At 45.5% G+C, this 22,482-nt stretch overlaps 1 protein-coding gene across 2 annotated transcripts in view; it reads left to right on the forward strand.

Moving 5' to 3' along the window:
- The window catches only part of TBC1D1 (TBC1 domain family member 1), a 226,762-nt gene that overhangs the window by 109,679 nt on the left and 94,601 nt on the right, over nt 1–22,482 (forward strand). For both annotated transcript variants that reach the window (XM_080796164.1, XM_080796165.1), the window contains 6 exons: nt 1,041–1,559; nt 3,377–3,466; nt 6,739–6,843; nt 7,356–7,488; nt 12,980–13,071; nt 20,033–20,143. In XM_080796164.1, the coding sequence (XP_080652290.1) occupies nt 1,041–1,559; nt 3,377–3,466; nt 6,739–6,843; nt 7,356–7,488; nt 12,980–13,071; nt 20,033–20,143 (1,050 nt within the window). The remainder of the gene's footprint in view (nt 1–1,040; nt 1,560–3,376; nt 3,467–6,738; nt 6,844–7,355; nt 7,489–12,979; nt 13,072–20,032; nt 20,144–22,482) is intronic.

Genomic DNA, 22,482 nt, shown 5'->3' on the forward strand with positions numbered 1-22,482 from the left:
TTGTTCTTTCCTCTCTAATGTTGTTAGAAGACTTCATGCTTCTGGGCCTTACATTGAATTTTCTTACATAGAAAAAAAGGGAAAAAATTGCTTTGGGTATTAGGTCATAACGAAAATCAGGTCCTTCCTTATGAAGATGGAATTCGTGGCCATCTTGTTTCAGTGTCGTGGCTGTATCTCTTCTAGGGGATCACACAGGTGGTAACTGCGCTCATGGATTCATCTTCATGTCTGCTGCTGCCTTGAAGGCTCCTGTCAGAAGCTGGTGATGAGAGGGTATAGCAGGAGGGACGGTGATAACACACGGGAACCTTTTGTTCACCCTCTTGATCATGGCTCCGCATGGACCCCAAAGGCTTTGGAGTCTGTGTAGGGAGAAGCCCCAGTGTGTTGCCATGGTAATGATGCGTCTTGGTTGCTCCCTCCTTGCTTAAGGCCTCCTAGCTCTGTAGTCAGTACAGTCAACTATTAGAAAATAGAGAACTGAGTAATAAAGTGCCAGTTGTCCTTGAAGAAAAAACAGTGATATGATTTGGAGAAGTGTTTTATAGATTTCAGTCTTCACTTGTCATCCTCATACTGCCCATTTATTGTCGAAGACTCTCCAAGACACCCTGCCATGAAATCTAGAAAACTTGCCTAATGTTTCCGTGAGCCACACTGGAGACAGTCCTCTTAGGGAGGGGACAGCGGCTGTGGGCAGGACTGTGACTTTGCAGTGGGACTAACCCGGGCTTGCCTCTGAGACTGGCCATGGGGCGGCGTGTCCGTGGGCTCGCCCTGCGCCCCGTGAAGTGCTGTGGGCATGTGACTCCTGTGGCATCGTCCCTGGCACGTCAGAGGTGCGTGATGAATATTGTTGCTCCTCTCCTGCGGCGAAAGAAGGCGTCTGCGGTCCCGGCTTCCTGCTTAGGCCGGGAGCACGCAGGGGGGCGAAGGGGGGAGCGGGGCGGAGGCTGCTCGCCCCTCCGTGCCGCGGGGGCCCGTGTGGGGGTGCCATGCCCTGCGGCCTCTGGGTAACGCGCTCCCTTTCCCGGCAGGTGCCCGAGATCATCAGCTCCATCCGCCAGGCCGGGAAGATCGCCCGCCAGGAGGAGCTGCGCTGCCCGTCCGAGTTCGACGACACGTTTGCCAAGAAGTTCGAGGTGCTCTTCTGCGGCCGCGTGACGGTGGCCCACAAGAAGGCGCCGCCGGCCCTGATCGACGAGTGCATCGAGAAGTTCAAGCACGTCAGCGGCCGCCGCAGAGCCGAGTTCGACGTGGGCTCCCCGCGCTCGGAGAGTCCGCATCCCGCGGGAGGCCCTTCCTTCCCGGAGAGGATCCCGCCGGGGCCGCCGCCCACGGGCGACAGCGAGCAGGGCCGCGGGCCGATGCGCAAGTCCTTCTCCCAGCCCGGGCTGCGCTCGCTGGCCTTCCGCAAGGAGTTTCAGGATGGCAGCCTTCGCAGCAGGAGTTTCTTCAGCTCCTTCGAGGAGAACGACATCGAGAACCACCTCATTAGCGGACACAATATTGTGCAGCCGACAGACATGGAGGAAAATCGAACTATGCTCTTCACGGTAAAGCAGCCCGGCGCCCGGGCTCCTCCCCGGGGGCAGGTCCGCCTTGGATCTGCTCTCCTGAGCCCGGATTCCTAGCGGATTGCTTTCGGATTTATTGTGTGTGAATCTGTGTGTTTTATAGTGAATAATCCTTTTCTCGGAGGAAATCCTTACTTTAGCCCTAGGCCTTTACCCTCATGGTGGGAAAGCTAAAGAGAACCCATCTTCTGTCCTCGTTTTTGTCTCTATCCACCCCACCCCTCCCTGCTCAGTCGAAAGAGACCTTTTCAATGGAAGCAACAGGGCACTCGAAAATGTGTATCAATTTCAAGTAATGTATCACAACAAAATCTTTTAGTTGGAAAATACTCCCTCTTTACTGTTTCTGTTAATTTTTAAAACATTTCTCCTCGGCTAATAGGGATAATTGGATTTGGGGATAAGATGGTATTTGAAATTTATACCCGAACTGAAAGAATAGTTTAGCCAACTGTTTACTCTCTTTTTTCCTCGGAAAGGTTTGCTACACTGAGAGCCAAGTGCCAGAAAAGGAATGGACGCAGAAGCTGTCCTTGGCACTTGGGGTTCCTGGGTTCTGGGCTGCTCTGGGCTCCCCTGGCTGGGCTTGCCCTCCTTGGGAGTCCCCTGGGTCTGAGCTGATGGGGCTGGGGGCCTTCCCAGCAGTGAGCTGGCCTCTGAGGATCTAGGGAACTGATTTTTCTTCAGCCCCCTTCTAGAATGTCGTGACCGGTATTCTAGAGAGAACAAAATTACCTTATTGTAGGTGTGATGTTCTTGTGCCTAACTCAGAGCAGTGAGAGGGCCGACGGGTAAGGGTAAGGAAGCTGCTGCTTCGGGGAAAGCTGCGTTGCTTTAAGCAGGGTTAAGATGAAGGTGATGTGTCCGTGCGTAAATAGTGCTTTTTTCTTCCTCTTTTCATGGTGTCCTGCAAAGGGTGCTGTGTCGGCCCTCAGGCTTATGCTTTAGTCTGTGATGTATATTTAAAAAGAACAACTCTTGGTGTCATTGTGAAAGCTGCTCAGTGTGTGTATGTTAAGTACTTAGTGTGTGACTGCTGTGTCCGGGGTCCCTTGCGACATTCTAGTAATAACAGCAGTGAACAGGACAGCCATGATTCCAGCAAGGGGCGTTGACAACTGAGTGTTCAAGTAATTGTTTCATTACAGTTGTGGTCTGGGGTTTCCAGGAAGGTTTCGTGGAGGAAGGAGCAGAGGTTCATTGTGACCAACTAGATATTCTTCTAGCTGGAGTATCCTGGGAGCAGCGGGGGAAAGGCCCTGAGGGAGGGATGGGCTGAATGTAGTTTATTACGCTGACCCAAGGCTGTAATGCTAATGAGCTAACTTTAAGAAGTCAAGTAAGTAGTATTTAAATTCCTAACACATAGTTATGCACTCCACAAATGGTAGGTTGTTTTAACAATAATTTAAAAAGATTTTTCAGTAAAACAGTTAATAGTGTTTTGGAAGTTTCAAAAGGAGAGCTTTTGTTTTCTGGAAGCTTTACTTTTTTAGAAAGCTCACTTCCTTATAAAGCGGAGATGTGGCATCTGTGGTTTTGTTGTTAACTTTTGGATATTTGGTTCTTTGATCTCAAAGAAGACTGCTGTCTTATGTGGGTGAATGTACTAGCAGGTATCCTGTGCTACGTGAAATCTGTAGGGTCAGCCGAAACCTCTGGAGGTGATTCTCCACAGTTAAATAGTCAGAATCCTATAGGAGCTTGCCCCCTTTTCTTCTTTATTTTCATAGGTCACAGAATGAGAACTGAATTAGACTTTCATGAAAAACTAGTTTCTTTTTTTGTCTTTTAAGATTGGCCAATCTGAAGTTTACCTCATCAGTCCTGACACCAAAAAAATAGCACTGGAGAAAAATTTTAAGGAGATATCCTTTTGCTCTCAGGTAAATGGAGATGGGTTATTGGCTCATTTGCATTTGAATTTTTAATGAATTCTGTCATTCAGCAGAAGTGCTAAAAGGTCACAAGATGTATGCCTTCTGGGTATACTTGATTTTCGATCTTGGCATTTCTCCTTTGAATATTAAGGCAAAATATACGTATAATTTTGAAATTAAGAAGTTCGCTGTTAGCAGCAATAATGTACTGGAGAAAATAGATGGACTTTTCTTTTTTCGGTTATTGGTGGTAATGTTATATAGTCACAAATTCAAGGTGTATATGTGTGGGTTTGCATACACATCTTATATATATCTTCATATGTACACACAAATATTTTTAAATAGATCTCATTTCTACTTTATAAAAATTCTTAAGTTCTTTTTGGGTACGAGTCATTATTCTTCCTTAAGATAGTGACTCTCTATAAGGATGTTTTCCTCAGAATACAATGTCTACTTGAGTTCTTTCCTGATAATCTCTCAAAGTGTGTTTCATAGATTTTTGGGGGAATCAATTACAGTGAGCTGTGTCAATTGTACTCAGGGTTTTCCTAGCAAATAGGAGATCGCTTAAAGTTATTGTTTGTCTATATTTTAAAACTCTGACTTCTTACTTCCTTGCTTCCATTTTCTCATAATTAAGAAGATGTAATGACAGTCTCATTCCTGATTTATAACATTCCTGATTTTTAAAAAATGCCTTTTGAATCCTTTTCCCAAAATGTGAAAATAAAGAATGTTCCTTTTCTAGTCAAATAGAGAACCATTTACAAAAGAAATTTTTCCAAGCCCTGCTCCCCGGAGAACGAACGTCCAGCAGGTGCTTACCTTGCTTTGCAAGAACTTGGAATGAGATGCCAGGATATGTCAATGGTTGCCCGTTTATTGGGAAAATGTTCAACCTGGAAGGGAGATGATCCACAGAATTTAATCTCAATTTGCTGCTATGTCTATTGAAATGTTAATGTTTAAAGTTTGCTTTTTCATGTAACAGTTTTATTATTTCCTGAAGGGTCCAGCTTACAAGTACACACGATGGCCTGAATTTCAAGTTATTGGCACTCGTATCTCTGCACGCTGGTGCTTCCTGGAGATGCTCATGTGTTAATATTTATGGGCTCTGTCTTATCTGCATCAAGGTGCCTCTTAGCTGATAACCTCCAAAACAAGTTTACATATTAGATCAGAAGAGCTCTTAGGAAACTATGGTGTACAGCCTTGGCCTTCATATCTTACATTTAAAAGCTTCTCTGCTCTTTGTGCATGTAATTCTTGACTCGTTCTTCATACCACTATACTTCAGTGCTTACTTGTTCTTGTAGGAGAGTAAAAATATGTTTTTAGTCTTTTTTTTTTTAACCTTTGTGTCTGTGAGTGTTTGCGTGTGTGTGTGCATGTGTGTGCATAGTTGTGTTTCTTCAATAATCTTTTGTCTACTTTTGATTTTCAAAGTAATTTTTTATTCTTAATACCTAGGAAAAGTTCTCATTTTTCTGTGTCCACTTTTCTGCCCTTCATTTTAGTACTAAAATAAACATTACAAACTCTGGTTTTCAGTTCTTGTATTATGGAGGTAATCAGAATAATATTTTAGTAGAATGATGTTAATCTTCATATTTGAGAGATGTCTTTAGATACTTAAAATATCTGAGAAAATCGTGTGGAGCCACAAAAGACCAAAAAAAGCCAAAGCAATCCAGAGAACAACAAAACTGGAGGTATCATAACCCCAGATTTCAATATATACTACAAAATTGTAGTGATCAAAACAGTATGGTACTGGCACAAAAGCAGACACACAGATCAGTGAAACAGAATAGAAAACCCAGAAATAAACCCACGATTGTATGGTCAATTAGTCTATGCAAAGGAAGCAAGAGTATATAATGGGGAAAAGACTGTATCTTCAACAGTGGCACTGGGAAACCTGGTCCGCTGAATGAAAAAGAATGACACTGGACTGCTTGCTTACACCATACACAGATATAAACTCAAAAATGGATTAAAGACCTAAATGTGTGAAACACGAAGCCGTAAAACTCCTTGAAGAAAACACAGTAACCTCTTTGACATTGGCTGTTGCAGAATTTTCCAGATATCTCCTCAGGCAAGAGAAACAAAAGCCAAAATAAACTACTGAGATTAAAACAAAATAAAAAGCTTTTGCACAGAGAGGGAAACCAACAACAAAATGAAAAAGTAGCTTACTGAATAAGAAAAGATATTTGCAGATGATATATCCCATGAGGGGTTAATGTCCAAAATATGTAAAGAACTTAGACAACACCAAAGCCCAAATAATCTAATTAAAAAATGGGCAGAGGACCTGAATAGACATTTTTCCAAAGAAGTCATACAGATGGCCAAGAGACACATGGAAAGATACTCAACATCACTCATCATCAGGGCAATACAAATCAGGATCACAGTGAGCTACCCCTGGCAAGGATGTGGGGAAAAAGGAACCCTTGGTACACTGCTGGTGGGAATGCAAGCAGCCACTGTGGAGAACAGCATGGACGTTTCTCAAAAACCTTAAAAATAGAACCACCATATGATCCAGTAATTCCGCTACTGGCTGTTTACCCGGAGGTATCAAAAGCACTAAATCAAAAAGCTGTGCATCCCTGTTTTTATTGCTGCGTTATTGACAATAGCTCAGATACGGAAGCAGCCCAGGTGTCCATAAATGAACAGCTGAGGAAGAAGTGGTGTGTATATAAATACCCCATGGGGTATTTCTCAGCCATAGAAAGGGTGGAGATCTTGCCATTTGTGACCGCATGGATGGACCTAGAGGGCATTATGCTAAGTGAAATAAGTTCAAGAAAGAGACATACCACATGATTTCACTTATATGTGGAATCTGAAAAGCAAATGAAGAAACAAAAAGCAGAAACAAACCCAGATAGAGAACAAACTGACAGTTGCCAGAGGGGAGAGTGGTGGAGTGTGCCGGCTTCGAGGTCCAGTCTGGAGCGTGTTAAGTCGCGGGGATGAGAGGTCACAGCGCTGGGAGGACAGTCTGCGCGATTGTGAGGGCGTGGTATGGTGGGAGATGGGAGCTGCGCTCAAGGTGAGCACAGACTTGTCGAGTCACCAAGTCGCACACCTGAAACTCGGGTAACATTCAGTGTGCCTGTACTTCAGAAAAATCTGGGAAATTGTTTTAGAGTGCTCTAGAAGGCCGCGCTGCCTAAGTCTTGTTGCCTTCTGGCACTTGTGGCTTTCGGATACCGCTCACCGCTCCTTCCTCTCTTCCCCGTCTGCAACAGGGTATCCGACATGTGGACCACTTTGGGTTTATCTGCCGAGAGTCCTCAGGGGGTGGAGGCTTTCATTTCGTCTGTTACGTGTTTCAGTGCACAAATGAAGCTCTGGTAAGTGACACTGAGCAGCTCTTACCTGGAAAATGTGTTTCTGGGCAATGTCAACCTCACTGATTTTTCTTTCCTTCGCAAACCATAGAGCTACATTGACGTGTCGTTATTTGGCTTTAATTATCCGCCATGACTGTTTAGTGACTAGCTAGTACACATGCAAGCCTTGTTTGGGTATGTGTCTTGGGTTTCATCGTTTTTGAGGAACGTGCTCAACGTTTGCCCTCTGGCCTGGCATTAAAGTATGTCATTTTGGACATTTGACCCAGAGGAGCTGGCTCTTTCATGAGTATTGAATTTGTGTTTTTAGTTTCTACCTTCTTTACAAGCTTTGAGCCGCTGGGTAGTGTTTCTCAGACTCTAATCCTAGCGGTTATCACGATTATTATCTGTCAGTCGGTGACAAATAGTCCCCCCCAAATCTTAAAATGCTGAAAGTGTTTGCAGAGTCCTGAAATCTCAGCCCCACTCGTCTTACACGTGCTGGCTCCCTGTGTCTTCTCTCTGATCAGGTTGATGAAATCATGCTGACCCTGAAGCAGGCCTTCACCGTGGCTGCAGTGCAGCGGACGGCTCAGGTGCCTGCCCAGCTGTGCGAGGGCTGCCCCCTGCAGGGCCTGCACAAGCTCTGCGAGCGGATAGAGGGTGAGTAGCCTTAGTTACCTGGACCGCTGGTGGATTTCAGCACGGCGGGGGATTGGGGGGGGTGTCTTCTGTGCATGGCCAAGCTATTGTGTTCTGTGGTCAGGGTTTGAAGGGAGGCGTCCCTGCCCTTTCTCCATCGCTGCTCTAAGGGTCGTGGAGCAGAGAAGTAGAAGCTACAGATGCAGCCGCCTAGCATTTATCCAGGCCGTGAATGGTCAGGTCGGCCCTGTTGGCTGCTTTGAAGAGGTCTAGTAAGGTGAGAGCTGCAGGATCTCCGCCAAGTGTTTCAGTTCCGAGGTCACCGGTCATCCCTGCCAGGACAGTGTTCACGGAGTGAAGGGGCAGAAGACGGGTTGCACCTGAGTCACAAGGAAGGAATAAAAGGGACTGGGAGTCGACTGTAGTTTCTAGAAATGTGCTGTAGGGAGAAAGTAAATGTTCTCATTGGCAGCTGCTGTTTTTTGAGCACCTAAGGTGTGCCAGGCCCTGTGCCAGGTGCTTTCACGAGTGGGAGGAAAGAGGATTGCTGATTTACGTTTTAGGGATAAGTACACCGAGCACTTGTGAGGTCGAGGGGAATACTAGTGTGTGAGCCCAGGAGTCTGCGCATGTGGGAAAGCCCTCCCTGTCACCTGCACACAGAGCTGCCCCCTGGGGAAGGCCGTGCTGGGGGAAGAGCCAGCGGACCCAGCTCTGCACAGCTGGGAAGTTTCGAGCAGATCCAGGGCCACAGGGGCCCACTGGGTCAGAATGGAATGGAGGAGACCCTTTTCTGGGGGGAGGTGCGTGGAAACTTCCTCAGGTGGGAAGAGAGATGCTCCATTTCTGGGCCTGCAGGGGAGGCCGGGGCGAGGGGAAGAGAATGAGGGTAAACCTGCCATGATGATCCTCTGAGGGACCCTGGCGCTGAAGGGGTGCATTCCTCTCTCTCTCTTTGGTTTTCGTTTTTTTCCATTTATAGGAGGATTTCTAAAACTTTGTGATTCTGAGGGGAGTCACAGGATTTAAACAACCCATGTTATTGTAAAACACACACACACATACACAAAACCCCTCCAGATTTGCTCATGTCCCATGTCCCTAGAACACTTGTAATGAGTTCTACTTGGGTAGAGAAAAACACTATACTATTTGGATTTCATTTCCCTTTTTTCATAATTGTGGTAAAAGTACACATCATATAAAATCGACCATTTTTACCTTTTTAAAGGGGGCAGTCCGGTGTGGCATAAAGTACACTCACGTTGTTTTGAGGCCATCACTGCCATCCATTGGTGGAGCTTTTTAATCTTTCTGAACTGAAAGTCATTAAACCGTAACTGCCCAGTTCCCCTGCCCCAGTCCCTGGCAGCCACCACTCTGCTTCTGTGTCTGTGAGTGTGACAGCTTCCAGGCACCTCATCCACGTGGAGTCATCCAGCTTTTGTCCTTTCGTGACTGTCTTATTTAGCATAAATCTCCTTTCACATCTTAGCAGGAATGTTATTCCCTTTTAAGGCAGATGAGTATCCCTTCGTGTGCCTGAACCACATTGTCTAGTTCTCTGTCCACAGACATTTGAATTGTTTCCTCAGTTGGCTGTTGGGAATGACATTGCTGTAAAGCTTGCGGATAATCTCTCCTCACGTTCCCATTTTCAGTTCTTCTGGGAATATACCCAGAAGGGAATTGCCGGATCAGATGGTAATTATGTGTTAAATCTTTTGAGGGACCGCCATTGTATATTCCACGGTGGCTACACCATTTTACATTCCCATTAGCAGTGCACTCCATCCTTGCCAACATACGTTCGTTTCTCTCTACTACTTCTTTTTAACGATAACCATCCCAGCGGGTGTGCAGTAGTATCTGATTTCCCTTTTTAAATGAGCTAAACTGACAATCACCACCTTAAGTTTCAAAGGTTCATTTGCTGGCATTATAGTGCTCTTTAAAATGAATCAAAATGATTAATGTTTTCTTTTTTTTTTTTTTAAAGATTTTATTTATCAGATAGAGATAACAAGTAGGCAGAGAGGCAGGCAGAGAGAGAGAGAGAGAGAGAGAGAGGAAGGGAAGCAGGCTCCCTGCTGAGCAGAGAGCCCGATACAGGGCTCGATCCCAGGACCCTGAGATCATGACCTGATCCAAAGGCAGAGGCTTTAACCCACTGAGCCACCCAGGCGCCCCTGATTAATATTTTCAATTGTGCTTCCCTAATTGTTACTGTTTGCTGACATTATACAAAATACAGCTGGAAAGGAGAAAAGTTGAGTTTTACCTAGAGATCTCATCTGAAAAGATCACTAAACCGTCCCTTAGTGGTTGTCAAGATAAGGGAAACAATGACAGAATGTCCCTTAAGAGCTTGTTAAGAAGCCAACAACAACGTTGGCCTTGAAGATAAAGCAGACCGTGATCTGCAGGGACTGGAAGGATTGCAGAGTTCTACTTGATAAATCTTTCTGTGGTCTGGCTTAGCTTTCCGAAAGTGAGAGCTGAAAAGTTCAGTCAGGGTAGGGATTTTGCTGCTGTATTTTGAAGTCATTATTTAATTCGTCTTTTTACCTGATAAAATCCAAGCAAAGCAAAAAGCTCTGCTAAGGTAGAAACGTTCTTGATAGCACAATTAGAAGTTTGGGGTTTTGCATGCCTGATGGGAAGCATTTCTTAGGTAGAGCGGGCACAGTGTTATAGGCATCCTAAGGAGGGGAGATGGGTCCTTTGTTGGGGAGATGCTGGTTTCATGAACACTTCGAGGCCCTTGCTCTCTGCTGTAATGTGTTCCTAATGCGGTTTATGAAAGCTCATTGCGTGTTCCCATAAGCGTAGTGCTAATAGGAAGTCAGGCTCTGTCCAGGAACTCCATACACTGGGGAGAGGACTAATGACATGGCCACAAGAAGAAAGACTTAAACACTGTTTCCTTCATCAAATGATTTAGTCCGGTTATGCTCCAGGATTTAAAAAAAAATACATACATTCTGCCCAGCAGCGGCGGTGGGACACGCCACTCTGAACATGTAAGACGAGCAGCTTTGCTCGGGCCTGAATTTGAACTCTGAGCAACTCCTAGCAGTGCTTTATCTAGCATTTTGCTTATTTTAAAGTTGGGCAGAGCATTTTGGGAATTCGTAGAATGAATTTGATGTTCACTAAGAAGAAAAAAAAGTTGAGCTGAGTTTTCCTTTTGCCATCTAAGTAAGTTTGCCTCTGGCCAAGCAACTGCTCATCAGAGCCCCCTTAATAAGAGACTTTTCTGCACCAGCAGTGTGACGGTGGCCTCATTGACCACCGGGCTGGAGGGATTAGAGTTTTGGAATGCCCTTGACTCTGCTTACCTTTTTCTCTGTTGTTCCCTGCATCCCTTTCCCCCTGTAAAGCCTTTAGGCTTCACATGGGGGGTGCCACCTTCCTGCTGCAGAAACCAGCCAGCAGTGCCTGATGGTGTTGAGAAGCCACTAGAAGGTTCACTGTAAAGACAGAGTGGAGAGCCAGGCCAGGCCTGGGGCCTGCGCGGCAGGGATCAGAAACCTCCCCTGCTGTCTGAGGTGGGGCAGGAGGGACCTTCTGAGGTGAGGCGTCCTGAGAACAAGGATAAAACTTGTCAAAGAGTGTCTTCACCTGCCCCCCAATATGGAGAATTTTCTGTGCTGTGGCCTGATTGTTAGAAGTGTACAATCAGGCTGTTGTGCAATCAGTCTGTTACGCTGTTAGTTGTTGTACAATTCGTCGAACTTTCCTCCGAGCTCTGGGGTGCTCTCCACATGTGAGCGTCTCGTCAAACAACACACATATGTCCTGATAGGATGCTTATGACATTGTGTCAGGGACCTGTGGAGAGGCTTTTGGTTAACCATGATGGCTCCTTTTGCTCATCAATTTAAACACTCTTGAGTCAACATTTAAGTAGTGCAGTAAAAAACCACCCCTCCGTGTTCCCGGCTTGTCTGACCTGCCAGCTTGCCGGAAGAGTACCTGAATTGCGTTCTGGCAGAAACCAGCTGTGTTTTTGGCACTTCACCGCCTCTGTGGTCACGTTAGTATGGAAGCCACCTGCGGGTCGGGCGACTGGACTCTCTAGGAAAGGGAGGCAGCGGAGAGTTGAGGAGCTGTCGGTGGAGGGAAACGGACCTGGTTCAGAGTCTAACTCTGTCCCTTACTTAGCCGATGACCTAGGACAAAATACTGGACTTTGCCTCTGCCTCAGTTTCTTCATATATACATTGGAATTGCTTAGAATTGCTAAGAATGGTGTCCACTCGGATTGTTTTGGGGGTGAGGGGATGCACGTAGCGCTGAGTATGGTGGTAGACCAGCCATTTCAGAAGTGTTGGCTTTTATTTTTATAGGATTTTCTTGGCAAAAAATAAAGGGAGGTGGGGGCGGACGGGAGGGAGGACGTCCTGGAAGCTGAGATGGACCCAGCAGAGCTGTAAGCAGGGTGGGGGCTCTGGGCCCAGCAGGGGTGGGGGGGGTGTGGGGAGGCAGCGGCTCATCAGCCTCCTGACTTTGGAGAGTCACCTGGCTTCTCTCGACCTCAGCGATGTCACCTCTGTAAAAACAGGCTTGATTTCCATGTCCCGGGTCCAGACTTGAGAGGCGGCCCCTCCTGGCCACGCTCAGCCGTGCAGATGAGTTCCCAGTGTTCTCGGGGCAGACTGCGGCCCTGCACCTTCCCCGGGGGAGGGGGGTGTGCAACAGGTGCGTAAGCTGAGAGCCGCCCTCGGAATGAAAGTGCCCGGCGACAGTGCTCCCACGGTATTCTGCTCAGCAAACCCTTCCATTCTAAATCTTCTCGGCAGGTGTAACATTTCTCTCTGGCACCAAGAAAAGGCAAAACAGGATCTAAGCCCTGTTTGTGTGAAGAAACAACTTTCCGAAGCATCAGTTTCTCGTTGGCACTAGATTGTGACTGTGTAACTTTTCCTCACAATCCTCTGTAATGGTAATTAGATGGGCTTAGACTAGTAAGAAGCAAGTGGTGCTAAAACGAAGGTGGGTAGCTGCATGAATCAGTCTGCGGGGAGCCGACCGTGGAGGAGAACACGATAGGGCAGCAGATGTTTTCCCTTGAGTTGTCCAGTTTGTATATAAGTACTCATGCGGACAGTGTTCTGATTGTGTGAGGTGTTCTAACACGGAGTGGTGGAAAAAAGAAAATTCGGAACCGCAGAGGCCTGAGATGGGGTCTAGCACAGTGGTCTTTTGGTGATCACGTCAGCTCTCTGGGTCTCGGTTTCCTCAAGTGTGAAATGGGGCTAACTTGATCGTCTTCACCAGTTGTTCTTAGAGTTAACTGAGGCAGGCCTGGTGTCTAAGACCGTGCCTGGCACGTGAAGACTCAGCTAAAAAACATTAGCTGTCATCATTGCCATCACGAATGTTATGACTGAGTAGAATGTCCGGAAAACTTTGGACGTAAAAAGCCCGAGTCGGAAGTTTAACTCTGCCTTGTGACTTCTCCATAGCGTGTTTTCATGTCTCTCTCTCTCTCTTTTTTTCTTAACAGGAATGAATTCTTCCAAAACCAAACTAGAACTCCAGAAGCACCTGACGACATTAAGTAATCAGGAGCAAGCAACCATTTTTGAGGAGGTTCAGGTATGGTACGAGTTTCTAATTGCTAGACTTGAAGCAGAGCTAAGCAGCTTAGTTGTGAGATGGTACATATGAAAAACAGCAAACCAGAGCTGTCCCAGCTCGGAGGAAGCGGACCTGGTTCCTCCTGGTTTAGGCTCACCGGCCCTGGGCAGGGGCCAGGTCAGACGCAGACTCCCACCGGGTCTTGGTTTTCACGGTGAGTGTGACTAACCCGGAGAAGTCCTGCCTTAAAGAACATTTTGGGATGAGAGAAAGGAAATTGCTGAGTGGAAAGAGCCTGCCACCCAGGAGAAAGACGATGTGGACTTTGGTCCCTGAGCATTCCTCTGCTCCCCAGGAAACCTCTGCCAGCCCCTTCCTGCTTGGGGTTCCAGCCCCAAAGTGTGGGAGTGGGCAGAGACAGCATTTCGTACGTGAGCTTAGTCACTCACTGTTCCTCCCTTCGTCCTCAGTGTTGGAAAGGAATGGAGATGATGTTATCTACTTAGAACTGTGTATCAAGCCTAAATATAAAAACAAAATACAAAACCAGAGCCAGGCTCGTCGCTGTTCTGGAAACTCGCTCTTGTCCTTGCACGCAGAGGCCACGTAGCTCGGGAAACAACGCCGCGTGTGCCGGCACGCCTGGACTGTGTTCATTATGAATCTTTAGTGAGCTCATCGCAGATTTCATGTCCACTTTGGCCGAGGGGCATCTTCTGCGGTTTCCTGGCACTTTTGTAGGGAGGAGAGCACATCAGGAAGAAGAATATCTTTTTTTTTCTGTGGGGAGGGGAGCGGCAGGGGTTCTGCAGAGGAGTCATCAACTCAATCTAGAAGGCCGACAGCTCTGGAAGGCGAGTTCTCTCCACCTCCTCACTGGCACGGGGCTGTGCACACAGGCCCTTGGCCTGTTTTCTGGCGGGAGTGACACATGTTCAGAGAAGGAAAGCAATGGAAGGTTTTTCAGTTTCATAAGTGGCTTAGATTGTAGTTTTCACAGTTTCCGATTGCCTTTAAATTTTCTTGTTTTCTTCTGAATCGACTTGAGACAGGCTACTTTGTTTTTTCTTAAAGGATCTTTAGAGTTCTGAGTACACAGTACTCAGAAAACCTTAGTGCGATTTGTACTTGGAGTTCATAAACGGACGGGCAGTTTGCTTCTGACTCTAAATGCATTTACGGCAGAGGCTGGGCCTTTTCCCTGGATGCCGGTCCGCTTGATGGTCGAGTGTTAGCAAGCCACTTTGGGAAACATCTTTGCAGCAAGCTCAGGAGATGCATATTCCTCCCCTAATGTGTGTTTCATTTTTTGTTCAGACAGCACTGTGTAGCCATCCTAATACAGTGCGATGACTCAGCGTAGGCAATAAGTGTTCTTCGGCAGTGAGAAATTCCTAACGGATGTGATCCTGAGATTCCCTTTGACCCGTTTAAGTTTTTAGACAGTCAGTGCATTATGGACAAGAGACTTTAGAGAAAAGTGATGACACAGGGTTTTTGTTTTTGTTTTTTTCCCTGTTATTTTTAAATGCACGCAGTCCATATCTTGGGGCCCCTATGTGTTGTTCTAGAAGGCTCTGTAACTCAATTGGCTTGAAGACTGAAGGGAAGTGACACTGCGCGTGAAAAGCCAGCGCTTACTTGTCCTCCATCATTGTAAGCAAGGCTCTTCCTTATGTGATACAACTTGACATGGATATCTTCTTCTAATGGCTTGGGGGTTTCGTTGAATTATTTTCAATGGCCATTCTTGGTTTTGTTTTGTTTTTTTGTTTTTTGGTGTTGTTAGAGGAATTTTTTTTAAAAGAATTTATGAGGGAGAATCAGGCTTCCTGCGGAGCAGGGAGCCCAATGCAGGATTTGATCCCAGGAGCCTGGGATCATCACCTGAGCCTGGGATCATCACCTGAGCCGAAGGCAGATGCTTAACGACTGAGCCACCCAGGTACCCCCATTCTTGGTTCTTATAAAACATTTTATAAACCAAGTTTCTTTCTAGGTAGGAGCGCCTGCTAATGTGTTTGCAATTCATACTTTTCAAACAGATCATAGAAAGGTGACTTTGCAGTGTCAGGAGCCCTTTTGTAAACAGGAAGGTTAATACGTTCCTTTGTACAGTTTTCCTAGGGGGTGATTTATTTCTGAAGAGTTCTCCAAGGGCAGACCTTCATAAGACAAATGTAATTACGGTTGAAATGAATGGTACATGATTACTTAGTTAAAGAATACATAATCAGTGTTTTTGTAAATAAATGCTTAATGCAGAGAAACAAGGGCAGACCACACAGGACACAAAGAGTGGAAATCTGTGGTGGCCCTGGGTGTTTCGCAGGAGGTTGTCGCTGCTGCATGCAAGCTGACTTTGAGCACGCTGAGAGAACTTGGCGCCTGATGAGCCTGGGGGCCTGTGAACCCTTCTGTCGGGGGACTTGTGACACTTCACAGCCATTGTTTAATTGACAGCCTTCTGAAAGGCACCATTTTCAGGCACATCTCACCGTGCAGTTGCCCATGGCAGCTGGTGGTCGGTCCCCCTGCAGTGCTTTCCAGCCCAAGTAGGGCTAGCAAAGGAGATGCCTCACAAGTCCAGCTCTGTCCTGCTGAATGAGGGTATTTCAGGGAATGGCTGAACCAACACTGAGTAGATAAAACAAGTGGATTCATACTCAGTGGGGGGTCAATAATGGATTAAAGAACTGATTTTTCACAAGTTTTAAGGATTAATAGAGGAGCTCCCCCTCCCCGACTTTGTGAAGAATATCAACTTGGTTGGCTTTTCCATGGCTTTAAAATTATTTCCCCTAAGATTTGATTATAACTTTGTAAGAAGATGTCAGAAAGCAGTGTCCAAGTGAGCATTGCCATTTCAGGTAGCACCTGCCCAAGTCCGCAGACTCTCAGTGTTCTGGTATTCATCAGTCCGCGTTGGGAATTCAGTTTTCAGCCCCTCTGATGTCCAACTCATAGGCCTTCTCGTAGAAATAAGGTCAAGAAGCATGCGGCAGAATTGGCTTTGTTACCTTTTTTTTTTTATTAAAGATTTTATTTATTTATATGACAGGCAGAGATCACAAGTAGACAGAGAGAGAGGGGGAAGCAGGCTCCCTGCTAAGCAGAGAGCCCGATGTGGGGCTCGATCCCAGGACGCTGAGATCATGACCTGAGCCGAAGGCAGAGGCTTTAACCCACTGAGCCACCCAGGCGCCCCTTGGCTTTGTTACTTTTAACAGGCAATCAGTTGTTTTGTATTTGTTTAAATGATATCTAATAGGAGAAAAGCACACAGATCAGTGGTGTATTTCAGTAAGTTTTTATAAGATGAATAAGTTTTTATAAGTTTTTATAAGATGAATAAGTTTTTATAAGTTTTTATAAGATGAATACTCCTGTGCAGCCAGCCAGCATGCAGATTAAGAAATAGAGCATTTCCAGCTCCTCAGAATCACCTCTCCCTCCCGCCCCCCTCCCCCACTGGTATTACCCCCAGGATTGATTTTTTTTTTAAGATTTTATTTATTTGACAGAGATCACAAGTATGCAGAGAGGCAGGCAGAGAGAGGGTTAAACAGGCTCCCTGCTGAGCAGAGAGCCTGATGCCCAGGACCCTGGGATCATGACCTAAGCCAAAGGCAGAGGCTTTAACCTGCTGAGCCACCTAGGTGCCCCAGCAGGATTGATTTTTTTACAAGCAAGTTCGTTTTTAACTGCAAAGTGATGCTGTCCAACTGGATTCCCCATCATTTTCCCCAGACTTGTCTCTCTGTTGAGTGTTTATAAAATCAAATCACCCGTACAAAGGGGTGAGTTGCCATGTGGAGGGTGGTGAGACACCTTGCTAATCATTTGAACTCAATAGAAGAGTAGCCCCAATCACCTTTTAGTTATTTTAAGGAAGGATTTATTTTTTGACATTATAGGGCATCGTGGATATGGATTTCTGAACTTAGTGACGTCCTCTGTTTCACGACCTCGTGATGTATATATCTTCCTCTGCTTCAGTTTCTAATGCCTGTGACAATACGTGGTGCTCATTTGTCTCATTTTCTGTCCATCTGAACTTCTTTCTTGCATATTTTGAGGAAAGGAAAATGTCTTCTCTTATTCCTGCATTTTTAGCCTTTTTTGAGACTTTGAAATAAGCAAGTGCACCGTTTCTCAAAGAAAAATACACATTTTCCTGTGAGAACAGCCCCAAATATTTAATTGTTATAGAAGAAGGAATGGTTCTAACTCTTGGGTGTCTGTTCAGAGGCCTCCCCTAATTCCTGTGTGTTCCTCTTTCATAGACTTAAAAAAAAATAGACTTTATTTTTTTACAGCTGTTTTAGTTTTGTAGAAAAAGTGGGTAGAAAATATAGAGTCCACATATGACCGCCCACACCCCACCCTTACCCTTAGGCCACTTTTCCCTATGATTAACATCGGGTCTTAGTGTGGAACATTTGTTACTACTGGTTAGCCCATATTGATACATTATTAGTAATTGAAGTCCATAGTTGACATTAGGGTTAGCTTTTACTGTTGTTCATTCTTTGGGTTCTAACAAATGCATAGTGGCATGTACCCACCATTACAGGACCAGACAGAATTGTTTTCCACTACCCTAAAACTCCTCTCTGCTCCATCAGTTCACTCCTCTCCCTCCAGCAAACCCCAGGCCCCTGTTCATCTGTTACTGTCTCCATAGTTTTGCCTTTTCCAGAATGTCGTACAGTTGGAATCATACAGCGTGCAGGGGATTGGCTTTCACTCAGCAACATGCATTTAAAATTCCTCCATGTCTTTTCATGGCATGATAGTTCTTTTTATTTTAGTGCCGAATAATAATCCATTTTTTAAAAGGTTTTATTTATTCATTTGAGAGAGAGGGTGCAAGCAGGGAGAGGAGCAGAGGCAGAGGGAGAAGCAGACTCCCTCCCCGCTGTGCAGGGAGCCCGACACCAGGCTCCATCCCAGGACCCCGGGGTCATGACCTGAGCCCTAGGCAGGTAGATGCTGAACAGCCTGGGCCACCCAGGTGCCCCTAATATTCCATTTTATGGACTTGTCACAATTTGTTCACTGTTGAAGGACATCTGGGTTGCTCCTAAGTTTTGGCAGTTATAAATAAAGCTGCTATAAACATTTGTGTGTTGGTTTTAGTATGGACGTAAATTTTCCACTCCTTTGGGTAAATTTGAAGCAGTGTAATTTGCTGGATCTCGTGGTAAGAGCATGGTTGGTTTTGTAAGAAGCTGTCAAACTGGCCCCCGTGGTGGCTGGTCATTGTGCAGTCCCACCAGCAGTGAACGAGCGTCCCTTTTGCCTCCTGGGCATGTAGACTCACAGTGTGTGTGTCACCTCCTTGAGGTGCTCGGTGCGAAGTTGGGATTGTGGTGCATGACTATCCCTCTCCTTTCTTGAAGATCTTAATGGGAACTTTCTTTGGAAAAATGCACTTGTTACATAAAATGTGTAAAACTTCATAACATTGAGGTTTGCGGCTTGGAATCGAGATTGAGAGCATCTGTTCTAGGGTATTCAGTCCTGAAATCTGAAATTTAAAGAACAGGAAGTCCTCAGTGAAAACAACCCGTTCTAATCATTTACTGTCTTTTCCTTGAGTCATAGGAACAACTTATCATTTCAAATGTCTTTTTTAAAGAGCAGGAATACCAGAAGGTCTGGGTTAATGTCACCTTTGCTTCCAAAACCTGCGACACGCCGGGTGAAATCATGGTTTCTAGGTTAGCTCAGGGAGGAGGTTTCCACGAGTGGCCTTGATCCAGACTGGATGTCTGTAAAGTTGACTCATTTATTACCACCTTTGTTCTGAAGGGCAGGCTACAGGTTTGGAATGGGGGTGGGAAGCAGGAAAATGGATAATTGCCATTATGAAAAACACATATTTTCAAGGCGCTTGGGTGGCTCAGTTGGTTAAGTGTTTGCCTTCAACTCAGGTCATGATCCCGGGGTCCTAGGGCTCGAACTCTACCCGCTGACTGGCAGGCTCTCTGCTCAGCGCGGAGTCTGCTTCTCCTTCTTCCTCTCTTCCCCCTGCCCGTGTTCTCTCTCTCTCTCTCTCTCTCTCTCTCTCTCTCTCACTTGCTCTCTCAAACAAAATCTTCAAAAAACCTGTATTTTCAAGGTTTATAGACTAGCAACTTTGTATGTCTTCAGAATAACTTTTCTCTTCATTTTTCTGAGAAAATAACACATTAAATTACATGGTCTTCTAAAAATGAACCCTGATGTTTTAGATCCAAAGAATTTGGGACCTTGGAGTTTATTTGGTGCATAATCTTTCTCTGGACAGATGAGGAAGCTAAGATGCAATGACTCGCCTTTGGTCACACTCACAGGCAGTATCCAGGACCTACGTATCCTGATTTCTGGTTCAGTGTGCTTTGCCACTCCCTGTCTGAAAAATAAAAGGTGTAGGGAGAATGTCCTTAAAAAAGAAGGGAAAAAGCAAAGTGACTCAGTGCCATGAAATACTGCGTGCAAGTTTATGCCGCGCGGAGCTTGCAGAAAGTGCTTCACGCTGACCAGCACGTTGGCTGTGGGGGACCATGACCCTGGGCCAGTTGCTCTTTTCTTTCCGGTTCCCTAGCCCGAAAAGTTTATAAACTTGTAGCTAGCCACTGTGGCTCTTGACCTTTGGATGTTTACACTGATTTTATTCTTTTCTTGTTTTCAAGACAACTTATTTATTAAATATTTGTGCTTCTGATGTGAAATATTTATTTTAGGTATAAGGACATCAGAGGTCAAAAGCTGAATATGGCTCACGGGGTTCCATTGTCCAGTTTCAAGACGCATGTCCCTGTCTAGCTAGGATCATTGGTGCCCCCTAGTGAGGTGATTGGGTAAAAGCACCCATTATAACGGGCAGATGGACGCTGTTAGCATTTTCAAAGGCATGGTTTAGCAGTTTTGTTGACAACTAAAAATAAATGTAATATTTTCTTTCTTTCTTTCTTTCTTTCTTTTTTTTAAGAAATCAAGACCAAGAAGTGAACAGCGAGAGAATGAATTGATTATTTCTTTCCTAAGATGTTTATACGAAGAGAAACAAAAAGGTCATATCCATATTGGGGAGATAAAGCAGGTATGGGATTTTTTTTCCTCTTTTTAAAATTTTACCAGAACGCTGTGTAAAATGGAATCTTGGGGATTTTCTCAAGTTCTGAAACTCTTTTTCTCCCTGTGTTTTATTTTTACTTGTTGCACACGTAGGGGAAATTTGGAAATATTTAGACTGTGCTTGGAGGCAGTGAGGGAAGTTGGCATCAGCACCCTGGGGGTGGGGGCGGAGTAGGCTCTCCCAGCAGAGGGTGGGTGTAGAGCTGCGAGAATGAAGTTTAAGAGTAGATACTCCTGCAACGAGTTACTTGACCTGCAGGGAGCCCGTCTTGGTCATCTCCCTTCTCTCCCTGGGAAAATGGGAATGACCTTGCCTCCCTGCCTTCAGAATTCCTAAGGAGCCTGGAGGTTCTCTGGAATGTCAGTACCACGAGGATGTAAGGTAGCTCCCCTGAGCCATCAGGGGCAGCGTTAGAGAGCCTGGCTTACATACTGGCCACATACTGAACTGACATTAATTCCGTTCTGTGTGGTGGAGGTCCGGAATTAGCTTGCCTTCCTCTTTTGGCCACAAGCATTGTTCATCTTTTCTGTCTCGGGGAGCTGTGTCCGAAGCTGGGGATCGCTGCAGGTCTGCTCTTTGAAGAGCTCCGAGTCTGGGATTCCATGCACAACTTCTTACTTTTCTTGTTTCCACTCCTTTTGTTTTTTTTTCCCTCTTGTGCCATTAATAGTTTTTTCCTGTTGTAATTTTCTTCCCTAACTTTTCCCAACAGGAAATTGACAATTTTGAAATGATTTATAACTGCTAGAGGGGAATAAAGCATTTATGCTGGATGGAAAGTTTTGACCTAAGTACAAACCGATATTTAGGGAACAGAGAAGTATCTTTATGATTTGGGCATAGTTGAGCCCAGTGAAGTATATTTAATTTTTTTTTCCACTTGAAAACATGAGAGAATTTAACGTCACAGCGTCCAAACCTCACAAAGCAGAGTTTCCAGCGCTTTCTCTAGAGGTTTCTAAACCTTTTGTTACCCAGCAGGCTCATGTCTGTGACTGTAAAGAAGTTGCTCCGATTCCCAGTTGTGGTTGGGGCTCCCCCAGAATGGACATCCGCTTGAGCTCTGAGGAGTGGGCTTTTCAGAGCAGCTGCTGCTTTTAGATGGGTCAGATGATGCTTTGAGATTCACCAGTCCATTCCTGCTCTCCTTTTCTGCTCCCAAATAGTTTAACTACATGAATGTCAATTCCATTCTTGTTGCACCTGAAAATTCCCATAGCCTTTGGATAGTGTTACGACTTGACCTAGAGAGGAGCAGGACCATGGCCTTGGCAGTGAACTTCTGTGGCCCTCTGGCCTTCAAGTGTTCAGAAGACGCTGAGCACAGACTCAGGGCTGCACTGCTCCGAGCCAGTGGTGATGCTGTATGTGCTTTCCAAAGACTAAAATGGCAACGTTGGCTAGCTGTCAGAGGAGCCATTTTTATAAAATAGAAAAACTAAAGGACATTTTGTTCTTATGGGAAATGAAGAATTGCTTTGGGCAAAGACCTGTAAAGTAATAAAGTTAGAAAAGTGTCACATTTTAGTCCGTGGACATATTGTTTCTACTTGTCTGGATAGAGCTGGTGCAAAAAATTAAGAATATTGAATCAGCTGCCACTTACTGAATATTTGCCACGTACCAGAGTTTGAATTTTTTGCATGAGCGATTCCAGTTTTTCTACAACTTTTTCGAGGCAGGTGGTGTAATACCGTCGTTGGAGGTGGGGGTGTGGGGGAAGAGGTCAAGCAGCACGTGCAGGAACAGCAGCCCATGTCGCAGGTCCGAGGGCTATATCTTTTTTTTTTTTTAATTTTAAAAGATTTTATTTATTTCACAGGCGGAGATCACAAGTAGTCAGAGAGGCAGGCAGACAGAGAGGGAAGCAGGCTCCCTGCTGAGCAGAGAGCCCGATGCAGGGCTCGATCCCAGGCCCCTGGGACCATGACCTGAGCTGAAGGCAGAGGCTTTAACCCACTGAGCCACCCAGGTGCCCCCCAAGGACAATATCTTAATCATTGTGCTTTTTAGGAGCTTACCCAACAAAATCTAATGTTATATAACCACTCACCGATTTGCCTGGGTCCGTTTTCCAGTAGAGGAGTTTTTTTCTGACATTTTATTTTGAAAAATTTTCAATCATGTAGAAAAGTTGGAGGAAACACACAGTGAGCATTCATATGCCCACCATCCAGATTATACCATTTGTAGCGTTCTGCAATATTTGCTTTCCCGTATATCCGTCCATCTCTTATTTCACCTTTTTTGGGGATCACTTGTAAGTTTCGGATACCAGCACCCTTTATTCCTACACACTT

The sequence above is a fragment of the Martes martes genome, assembly GCF_963455335.1.
Source record: "Martes martes genome assembly, chromosome: 2".
Lineage (NCBI taxonomy): Eukaryota > Metazoa > Chordata > Mammalia > Carnivora > Mustelidae > Martes > Martes martes.